At 55.0% G+C, this 10,466-nt stretch overlaps 5 protein-coding genes across 5 annotated transcripts; 3 read left to right on the top strand and 2 right to left on the bottom strand.

Annotated features, from left to right (window-relative positions):
* Positions 1-335: 335 nt before the first annotated feature.
* DICSQDRAFT_110606 (sodium-potassium ATPase) lies at positions 336-4,844 on the top strand (the record flags this gene model as incomplete). Its single annotated transcript, XM_007369008.1, has 22 exons — positions 336-588; positions 646-877; positions 932-1,247; positions 1,306-1,356; positions 1,409-1,494; positions 1,549-1,686; positions 1,742-1,809; positions 1,867-1,888; positions 1,944-2,012; positions 2,063-2,111; positions 2,167-2,392; positions 2,448-2,542; positions 2,607-3,057; positions 3,113-3,496; positions 3,555-3,711; positions 3,768-3,836; positions 3,896-3,917; positions 3,968-4,131; positions 4,191-4,331; positions 4,386-4,514; positions 4,574-4,651; positions 4,704-4,844. The coding sequence occupies 22 exons, from the start codon at positions 336-338 to the stop codon at positions 4,771-4,773; spliced, it is 3,270 nt and encodes a 1,089-aa protein (XP_007369070.1). The 3' UTR covers positions 4,774-4,844.
* Positions 4,845-6,079: 1,235 nt separating this feature from the next.
* On the top strand, positions 6,080-6,649 carry DICSQDRAFT_173207 (uncharacterized protein; the record flags this gene model as incomplete). The annotated part of the gene is made up of 1 exon (XM_007369009.1): positions 6,080-6,649. The coding sequence occupies one exon, from the start codon at positions 6,080-6,082 to the stop codon at positions 6,647-6,649; it is 570 nt and encodes a 189-aa protein (XP_007369071.1).
* Positions 6,650-6,701: 52 nt separating this feature from the next.
* On the bottom strand, positions 6,702-7,288 carry DICSQDRAFT_139602 (uncharacterized protein). The gene is made up of 2 exons (XM_007369010.1): positions 7,091-7,288; positions 6,702-7,040 (listed from the first exon to the last, which is right to left on the bottom strand). The coding sequence occupies exon 2, from the start codon at positions 6,903-6,905 to the stop codon at positions 6,708-6,710; it is 198 nt and encodes a 65-aa protein (XP_007369072.1). The 5' UTR covers positions 6,906-7,040; positions 7,091-7,288; the 3' UTR covers positions 6,702-6,707.
* A 202-nt stretch (positions 7,289-7,490) lies between these two features.
* DICSQDRAFT_139603 (uncharacterized protein) lies at positions 7,491-8,103 on the bottom strand (the record flags this gene model as incomplete). The annotated part of the gene is made up of 2 exons (XM_007369011.1): positions 7,613-8,103; positions 7,491-7,547 (listed from the first exon to the last, which is right to left on the bottom strand). Coding segments are annotated over exons 1-2 (245 nt in total), but the record flags the coding sequence as incomplete, so codon positions are not given.
* A 32-nt stretch (positions 8,104-8,135) lies between these two features.
* DICSQDRAFT_110610 (NAD(P)-binding protein) lies at positions 8,136-9,345 on the top strand. Its single transcript, XM_007369012.1, has 2 exons — positions 8,136-8,788; positions 8,846-9,345. The coding sequence occupies exons 1-2, from the start codon at positions 8,183-8,185 to the stop codon at positions 9,182-9,184; spliced, it is 945 nt and encodes a 314-aa protein (XP_007369074.1). The 5' UTR covers positions 8,136-8,182; the 3' UTR covers positions 9,185-9,345.
* The last annotated feature ends 1,121 nt before the right edge of the window (positions 9,346-10,466 follow it).

The following is a 10,466-nucleotide window of genomic DNA, read 5'->3' on the forward strand; positions in this document are numbered from 1 at the left end:
TACCCCACAGGCCGTTTTGGGGTGTGCTTAAGACCGGGCTAAGATGTTCTGTGCCTCGTGCTGTCACCTCAATGATATCCATGGGAGTTCGTGTACTTTGTCTCGGGCGCTTATATCAGCGCTTGCTCGATTCGGTTGTCAAGAGATTTACGATTTTTGACAAGTCCCCTTCCTCACGTCAAGCCCATTCAAAGGCAGCGACTTCTCCATCAGCCGATAGATAGAGTTATCGTCTAAAGTCGGTGTTAGAACCTCGTTCGACCACGGTATAAAGTCACCGATCGTGCCAGGAGAAAAGTTCCACGGAGCAACGGGAGTGCGCCGGTGCTCCTGAGATGTCGCTGCCTACCTCTACGTCCTTTGACCTCGAAGCTCAACCGGAGGAGAAGGCAACACATTTCGTTCGCCATGTTACCGTAGAGCACGAAGACCACGACCATCCACCCGCCTCAGCGGATGCAACCGCCGAGGTCGCCCCTCGCTTGACCTCCGAGTTCCGGACCCTCAGTATTCATGTCGAAAATCGGGCCTCCCCCACCGAAGGTGATGCAGGGGTCTCCGGAGCCATTCGCAACAAGGCGGTGAAGGGTACATTGTCCTGCCTGTGTACTTCACGACATCATGCTTACTTCGAATACTTCAAAGACCTCGTCTCTCTTGACTGGCACACCATCTCGGTCGATGAGGCACTTCAGCGACTGAGTGTCTCCCCGCAGTCGGGCCTAGACAACTCACAGGTGAAGCGGCGTCGGGAGGCATGGGGCAAGAACGTCATCTCGCCTCCAAAGAACAATATGCTCCGCAAGGTTCTCGAGTGGATCTTTGGCGGATTTGGCAGTCTACTTTTCGTAGCCAGCATTTTCTGCTTCATCTCCTGGTGCGTGTGTCCTCACTGCTCCACGAATTCGGACATTGTATGACGTTTGGTCAGGAAGCCCCTCGGAGAACCGGATCCCCAAATCGCCAACTTAGCTCTGGGTGTCGTGCTCCTGATCGTGCTGTTCTTTCAGGGGGCCTTCAATGCTTGGCAAGACTTCTCGACATCGAGGGTCATGTCCTCGATCAAGGATATGCTCCCTTCAGACGTGCTTATCCTTCGTGACGGGAACAAGGTCAAACTCCCGGCATCTGAGCTGGTCAACGGCGATCTGGTCTACATCGGCCTGGGCGAGAAGGTTCCAGCTGATTTGCGGCTCATCCAAGTGAGCTGGGACCTGAGGTTTGACCGCAGTATCATCACCGGCGAGGTAGGCGAGAAACCGATGGCACTCGTGCTGCAGTTCACATCATGGGAATGCCTTTTAGAGTGAACCTATTGCCGGCCGAGTTGACGCGACGAGCGAGAATTTCCTTGAAGTAGGCCCCTATTCTGTGCTGGACGATGAAAATTTACTCATCCATCCATCAGACCAAGAACATCGCGCTGCAAGGGACACATTGCGTCAGCGGTTCTGGTACAGGGCTGGTCGTACAGAGTGGGGACAGCACTATCTTGTGCGCTTCAACGTATCCCCGATAGTCATGACGTTAACGAGCGGTGCCGTACAGTGGACGTATTGCGAAGCTCTCCTCGATGGAGCCCTCGCGAATGACGACGCTGCAACGGGAGGTCTTGTTCGTAGTCCTGCTCATCGCCTCTCTAGCGACGACTATTGCTGTCTTGATAGTCATTCTTTGGGCGGCATGGTGCGTCCACCTCTTAGACATTGTCTGTTGATCTGTATTGACGAGGGATTACTAGGCTCAGAAGATCTTTCCCATCTTACATCAACGTGTCGGGATTGCTCATCGACATCGTCTCGGTCATGGGTAAGCAGCGGTAGCATCGTGTTTACTTGGTGTGTATTTCTTAGCCACTTCCCATAGTCGCCTTCTTGCCCGATGGATTGTATGTCGGTCAACAACTCGATCCATTCGCCGTGCTAATATACACTCTTTGTCAGACCACTCGCGGTCACGTTGTCTATCGCCAAGATAGCGCACACGCTCAGTCAGCATAAAGTGCTTTGCAAGTGAGTGATTCTCATACGTATCTGAGCGGGCCGCTCTAATAGTGCAAAAGGTCACTGGTGATTGTAGAAACCTTGGGCGCAGTTAATGTCTTGTGCTCCGTTAGTACATGCGCTGTCCGATGATGTCCGAGAGGCTCAACGCTCAATGTTTTAGGACAAGACGGGCACGTTGACGCAGAACAAGATGCAGGTCGTCAACGTAGCGGTCGAGGGCACGGGTTTCGAGGCTGAGACTTTCGGAGACGCTCTCTCGAGCGCGGCTCCGGAGGTTGCGTTCAATCTTTCTCAGGTCGTCGCCGTTGGGGCCCTTTGCAACACGGCCGTGTTCGGCGCCGAAAGCAAGAGCGAATCCGCAAGGCCCATCATGGGCAATGAAACTGGTACGCATCCGTGCGCGAACTTGAACTCTTGGTGAACATCTTCTGTGCCGTGTAGATGTTGCTGTCCTGAGGTTCTCAGAGGGTGCGATGTCCGTGGACGCTCTCCGCGGACAGTGGCAGGAAGTCTTCAAGGTCAACTTCAACTCCAAGGTAGAATGCGCAACAAGCTCATACTACGACGACGGTGCTAATGGTCTTCTGTACTGCTGTGTAGAACAAGTACATGCTCAAACTATTGGAGACCACGCTCCCTAATCCACCTACTCCCATCGCTCCTTGGGATCATTTCGCACCCGCAGACTCTCTGCTCGTGGTCAAGGGCGCGCCAGAGGTGCTCCTCCCTCGCTGCAAGTATGCCCTGGATCCCAAGGGCGGCGAGCCGATCCCGCTCTCGCCTCCCGTTCTAGAGCGGCTGACGCGCGTACAGGAGCAGTGGGCGCGGGACGGACAACGCGTTCTGCTTCTTGCGCGGAGGGTTGTTCGCGCGGACGAAATCCCCAAGAGCGCCGACCCGCTGTCGGAGGAGTTCGGGGAGCTCGTGGAGACTCTGCGCGACAACTTGATCGTGGTCGGACTCGTTGGGCTCGTCGACCCACTCAAACCCGGCATTGCGGATGTCGTGAAGACCTGCCGGGAGGCGGGGATCCGCTTCTTCATCGTCACGGGTGTGTTGTGTCGCGTCTTGATCCTTCCCCATTGTCCCAACATGACCCGTTGCAGGCGATCACCCTACGACATCGGTAGCCATCGCTGCGCGCGCCGGAATCATCACCAATGTGGGCGGCATGCATGGCTTCGCAGACCTGCCCAAAGAAGGCCGTGTTTCAAGTCTCGGCTCGGACGAGAAGGCGAACGTCGACGTGGACATCGGTGTCGATGGCGCTGTCGATGTCACGAACCAGGGCATCGTCATCACCGGACCTGAACTTGACCAACTCGATGCCGCGCAGGTCGATCAGCTATGCAAGTACCAGGAGATCGTCTTCGCGCGTACGACCCCGGAGCAGAAGCTGAGAATCGTGAACGAGTTCAAGCGACGAGAGTGCATCGTGGCCATGACAGGCGACGGGGTGAACGACGCGCCGTCCTTGAAGGCCGCTGACTGTGAGTCTCCGCATGTCGTTAGCGGCATATCGCAGAGTGCTTAGACAAGGTCTGTCAGGCGGTATCGCAATGGGAGACGGCTCGGACGTGGCTCGCGAAGCTGCGGACATGGTGCTGCTGGACGACTTCTCGGCTATCATCGTCGCGCTCACATATGGCCGATTGGTTTTCGACAACCTCAAGAAGTCCGTCCTTTACCTTATACCAGCTGGAAGGCGAGTACTTAGATTGCACGATGCTCCTGTATCCGGATGTGCTGACAATACCATAGCTTCTCTGAGTTGGTGCCCATCTTGTCGAACGTTCTCATCGGCGTGCCTCAGCTGCTTAGTAACATCCAGTATGTGAAGTTGCCAGCAATCGAGGAAGCTATCATCTGACTACGATTTTATGATGTAGGATGATACTGATCTGCGTGGCCGTAAGTTTCGGCATATATTGATCGCGAACGGTTCCTTAACTCGTTCCTAGACGGATGTATTGCCCGCCCTGAGTCTCTGCTTGGAAAAACCGGAGACAGATATTCTCAAACGTCCGCCTCGGAATGTGAAAACCGAACACTTGGTCGACTGGAGGTTGCTTCTACAAGCGTACGGTTTCCTCGGTATCCTTGAGGCGCTATGCGCGATGTCCATGTGAGTATGCAGTCAATAAGGCGCTTTGGCTTCTCTTCCTAATATGCTCGTTTTCACAGGTCGTTCTGGTACTTGCACCGCAACGGTGTCCCCTTTTCCAACCTCATCCTTGGGTTCGGCAATTGGCCAGGTCTGACCGACGAGCTGCTGTTCAGGGCACAGAGCGTCAACTTCTTTACCCTTATCATGATGCAATGGGGGTAAGGTTATTGCAGGCCCCACAAGCTATTCTAGCTCATGGTTGTTCCCGTCAGGAACCTCTTCGCGACTCGAGGACGGAAGCTGAGCATTACGCAACACACGCCGATGTCGAATCCATGGGTTTTTGCTGGCGCGGCCGCGGCGTTGTGCATCGGGATCTTCTTCCACTACGTTCCGTGGTTGTGAGTCTGCGCTTTGACCTCACCTTTGCCGCAGCGCGGGCCTAATCCATCCACTACAGCCACGGAGTGTTCCAGACACGTCCTGTGCCTGTAGAGTTTTTCTTCATCCCCCTTACCTTTGGGCTCGGTCTTCTGGTGTAAGTGCTCTCCTTCTGCGTCAAGGCAAGGCTAACATGATCGCTGCAATAGCTTGGACGAAGTGCGCAAGTTGATCGTCAGACGGTATCCGAAGAGTCTGCTGGCGAGGATTGCGTGGTGAACGATGATATAATGACACCTGCAATCTTACGACAACCACAACAGTAACTCAACATGTATTATATCCAGAAACAGCGATCTCATGTTCGAATTTCTATCGGGGAGCTTTCCTCAAGCACGGGGCGGTTACTGTGGCCAGGACCGCCTGGAGGGCCCTACCCTATCAGCACCTGGCACTTCAGTTATTGCTACCAGCACGCATGATCTCATCCAAATCACCGGGCGAAATGCTTCCGTACGTCGCCGATTCTCCGCGCTGATGAGCTTATGGCGAGCCAGACGGCGGCAGGCTCACCAGGCAGGCCAGAATCCAAGACCGGACGACCGCGTGAACTTTGTCTGGCAGATGCGTGTTATACATTCCCCGTAAGGGATGGCAATGGCGATGAATTGTCCGTCAGAAAGGAAGATTTTGATACGTGTTCGACATTCGTCCTGTGCAGAGTGAGACGACGGTGACCTGTCGCCACCGATAGAGGAAGTAGAAGCATTGCATTCCTCAAAAAGCAGGAAGGAATGGCTAGGCTATGATTCAGATCCCTCGAGAACGCATGTGAACACCACGGAGGGCAATGACCGTGAGAGGGATCCGAAGATCCATCTATGCTGACTTGCTCCGGACGTCCCACGCAGGCATGAACTCTTCCACTCGCTGTAGCAAAGTTTGTGGCGAATCCTGACAGATCTTTGGATACATCAACATCACTACATGAAGCTGCTAGACAGCACAGAGCGCAAGCTCAAAACGAGGCCATTGTAGCAGAGGTGTTGCGCAATTGCTCATTATATGTCGTGAAGCCCGCCCACCGAGCTGAACGACAGCGTTCACGTACTGGCTATTGTGCGTCTGACTTGGCGGTGACCGATAGCCAAATTGTCCCAGTGGGAGGCGGGTCGATGCTCCCCAGTCCATGGGAGCGTGTGTGACCATCAGACGCGCCACAACGTCTTGAGAGGAAGCATACCCTTCTCTCGTCGCCCGATGCGATGCCTCGCGAGGTCGGCTGTGCGAAGGGCCTCCAAGGATGCTCATGTCCCGCGCTAGAGTCATAGCGACGATGTCCTAGACACGGAACACGGCGGACTTTGAGGAGAGGAGGGGAGTATAAGAAGGGCAAGGGGCTTCAGCCAGATGTCTCTGCAAGCAAACCGAGTCCACTGAGCAGAGGTGAGTCAGCAGATTCGAGCTCTCAGATTCGTACTGTTAACATACCTGCGATGGAATACAGCTCAGTTTTATCCCGGTCCAGCCACTCCTTACATTTCCTTTTCTTTCACTTTCTTTGCCCCTTCTTACATCGTTGACGATGTCGAAGAAATGCAACCCTATCGGCCACATGCCCCACTTCTTCGTCGAACCCCACTCCGGCGTCACTGACGAGACGGTCCCCCAGACCCCCGCAGAGCGCACGACATTCGATACCACCGCGCCCAGCGATCCCCACCACGCCGGAGGACCGAACGCTAGCGTAAATGCTACGCGTGACTCAACACATGTCCACCCAGAGCGGGTACATGCCCACAGCCACCCTCTTCTCCATTCGACTGGCGAGGACCACGCATCTCCCTCGTCCGAAACACGTCGGTATACACTCCGTATCGCGCCGGCATCATTATCGGGGGAGACAAGCACGTCGAATGTGCCTCCCACGCCAGTCAGCCCTCGCGCACTGCGTCGCTCTACACGTTCGGGAGGTCATTTCTCAGTCAGCGAGGACCGTGATGATGACGCACATGAAGGGATGGGCGACCTCTTGATGGAAGGAGGAATGTCATTCGGCGTCGCGACAGGCCATCTCCTTGCCCCCTATTTCCAGATCGAGGAACCTTGTGCACAGGAGAGTGAGCATGATGACGAGGGCGAAGAGGATTCCTAGAGGTGCCCGAAGAAAAACCGCATCAGGGTGCAGCACGTTTCCTGTATCTATTGTCTATTCAGCTGTAGCGGTAGATTGGAATGTATGGTAGAGTTCGGGTGCACAATGCCCTAGCCTGAGCTGCCAAAGAAGTCGAGTGCCCGTGTGACACCAAGCAGACGCAAGACACGACATAATGTTGTGAAAACGCGTCGCCGATAGTCACGACGCTGTCCTGCCCGTACCTATGCAAGGTCCAGAGTCGCGTCGTAGTCATCGTAATATCGAAGACGCACGGCTGTAGCCCCGGCGGATACGCGGTATGCTGCGGTAATCGTCTTTGACTAGACTGGCAGTTCGCGGCCAGCGGCACATCGGCATAGGCAGTATTCTCGACGATGGGTAGAGGGCCCTGTCTCTATGGATGAGTAGCGAGGCTAAGACACTTGCTATGCAACGTACCTGGCTCGGCTGCTATAAATCTATTCCTGGGTGAAATCTTGAAGTGTTCGAGTCGGTCTTGTTGGAATGTTACTGAACTACGTAACAGGAAAGACCAAAGCGCGCGGAATTTTCTGCGCCCGGAGGGCGCACTTGACCGTTCAGCGCTGATTACATCTCCCAGTCGTGGCCAGGACCGCCCGGAGGGCCATACACTAGTATGTACATATACTAGGGGAAAAGACGGTAGCCATTCCACAGCGAGTCAAGACAGGGGTTTCATGACGATGCAGTTGAACTGTGCGAGCAAAGCCTGCATAGCGCTGCTTGGGCTTGAAAGTTCGAGCGGAGCAACTCAAGGAGCGCACATGCGAATGGAAGCCACCCACGGAAGAAGGGGGGGACGGGCTCTTCCTCATCGCAAAGAACCGTCGGCTTCGAACATACAAGCCAGTCAGTTATCTACCTGACTCGCATGGTGAGCGAGAAGTTGCTACCTCCGCGATCTGTTCTGCTGTGTCATTTACATAGTCCGCCACTTAGACGCCCTGTGCCGAAAGCCAGGTCATCCACCGACTTTCGATGCAGACCCGCATTGAATCGCTTCCGACTCTCTACCCTGCGGAAGTAAGACAAACGATGGAAAGCTTCCAACCACGTTGTGCATGCGTTCTTTCTGACTCGACGAGACCTGAACACAGCGCGCGAAGGCGGGCGCGAGCCCGCCCGAAGCGTCGCGTATGCCTCAGCAGAGGCAGAATTCACCATAGAATCCCCTTTTGGATCGCGCTGGCAAGGCGAACCAGGGTCTCCGCGTTATATCGGACTCTGAGTGTCTCCGATCGGGCTTGATGCTAACTGTGCCTTTGCAGCAACTTATCGCAATTCGCCTTCCATGCCGCCAGCCGTGACGACGCGTACGAAACGCTTGTGTCCACGAGTTGTTGGCCGTGCAGACGCGTGCACTCACCTCAATGTCCGATACTCTGTGTGGCCCGCAGTACTTAACCAATTGCTCGGGTCATACTATGCACAATCACGCCTCAAACTCACTAACTCACCGCACCTCGCACTAGTTGGCAATCCAACACTGTGCCAGCATCTACTAACCACATGCCATCCCTCGCTGTCGTTCGCGCCGCAAATGCCGCATTTTCCCCTTCCTATCTTCCCGTCGCCGTCTTCGTAGGCGGAACCGCCGGCATTGGTAGAGCCACCGCGCAGGCCTTCGCCCGTTACACCAAGGGCAACGCGCACATCGTCATCGTCGGGCGAAACAAGGCCGCTGCCCAGTCCCTCATCGCGTCCTTCCCCAAGCCCACCGCGCCAGAGGCCAAGCACGAGTTCGTCGCGTGCGAGGACGCCGCGCTCATGCGCAACGTCCGCGCGGCGACGTCGACGCTCCTCGCGCGGCTTCCGAAGATCAACTTCCTCGTCCTCTCCGCGGGCTTCATGAGCTTCAAGGGGCGCGACGAGACCGACGAGGGCATCGACCGCAGGCTCGGGCTGCACTACTACGCACGCTGGAAGTTCATCTACGATCTCCTCCCGCTCCTCAGTAAGGCAAAGGAGGCGGGCGAGGACGCGAAGGCGCTCTCGGTGCTCGGAGCCGGCGTCGGCGGGACCGTGATCGACGTGAACAACCTCGGCCTGAAGAAGAACTATCTCAGGTCAAATCCTGGTGGCACGGGCCCAGCTTACACTGACTTGATGATGCAGGTGCGGATGATTCCTCTGTCGGCGGTTGTTCGCTCGTGAAATCCATGTGTTTTCCAGTCATATGCTGAACAGAACCCGGACCTGTCCTTCATTCACACCTTCCCGGGAGCCGTCCGCAGCGAGCTGCTCGCGCGGTCGCATTGGACGATGCGTGTGCTCAATCCTGTCCTGCTTGGGCTCTTCTATCCCCTCACGGTTTCTCCGGAGGACTGTGCAGAGTACACGCTCTACGCGTTGTTGCAGGCCCGTCCCGGCGTCTCGCGGAACAACAGCAAGGGTGACAATATCGGGCGGTCCCCGTTATGGGACGCTACAGATGTGCGGATGCGTCTCTGGGAGCACACGCAGGGAGAGGTAGAGGGTGCACTTGTGAGGCGGGATGCGACGGGCGCATAGAGTGTGGGGCTCACATAGTAGGTCTTAGATCTTTGGCTCTCATCAGTCTCCGACTACATCATTCATTGCTCTAGTTGTATATCACGCCCTGACACAGACGTTACAATTCAAAATGGGGCTGCCGAAGTGTATATGCCCAACTCCATACTTAGCATGCAGCGCAAGCAATCGTTTGCCGCTTCACATTCTGGCAGCTATCACGACGGGCATTGGCCAATGCCCCGGACCCAAACTGGGACAGAGAAATGGCCTGGGAATGGATGCCTGTCACAGGTCATGCCCAGTGAAAACTTACATGGGTTTAGCTGTTTTACATCGGCGAAAGTTGTGTAAGAGCGGATGAGGTCAGGAGGTCTCGATTTGAATTGGATGGACCATTTTAAGCGCTCAATGCATGTCTCCAATTGACCTTACCGTGACCAGATCGGACGTGTGTGTCCTTACACTAGTTAGTGACGTCGACGTGTCTCTCACTTGTTCCTAACATGTCTATAAGGTCTCTGTAATACATCATTTGTGCTAATGAACTAGCGGGCGTGCCCTTTAGGCCAGCCTCCCCAGGTGTTGCTGTTCACCCCTACTCTGAAGACCGCAAACTTCTACAATCCTCCAACCCACATCACCACTCCCGCTGATGTTGTCGTGCTCACCACCCCCCATCATCCCGCATTCCCCATTTGTCCCTAGACTCAAGGAGTAAGGCGAGAGGGCGAGGGCGAGGAGGAGTAAGACGCAAGGAGGTGTTGGACGCGAGGAGCGGTACGCTTACCAACATCCGCATTGCATTTTTCCCGCCAGTTTCCCCCCTTCCCTCCATTTTGATCACTTCTTTCCCAGTGAAGAGGAATGTTTCCTAATCACACCTCCTCTGCATTCGCGCTCTTCCCCTTTTGTTGGCATCGATCGCTCTCTCCTCGGCGAGGATATGATGTCATGCCCTTCAGGTGCCGATGTTCGGATTCACTTGGTGCACATTCTGTCCCTTTATCCACTACGTCTATCATCTCTATCCCCTCGTTTGCGAGTCATCTCCTGTTGAACTTGGACTTATCCGGTCCGGACTACACGAGGCTATGCGTCTCCTAGCGCTTAGCTGTAGTCGCTTATGTAGTATGTTACCATATTTGGGACTCTCTGCTCGTGTACTATAGCTATGCTTCCGGACTCTTCTGGTACTGTCTAGGACAATCCGTACTACTCCAGAACGGTCTAGACAGGTCTATGCCTTACTCATCTCTTACTCATCCTATGGTGCGATACGTCGCAATTCTTTCACCATCGT

Source organism: Dichomitus squalens (assembly GCF_000275845.1).
Source record: "Dichomitus squalens LYAD-421 SS1 unplaced genomic scaffold DICSQscaffold_42, whole genome shotgun sequence".
Classification (NCBI taxonomy): domain Eukaryota; kingdom Fungi; phylum Basidiomycota; class Agaricomycetes; order Polyporales; family Polyporaceae; genus Dichomitus; species Dichomitus squalens.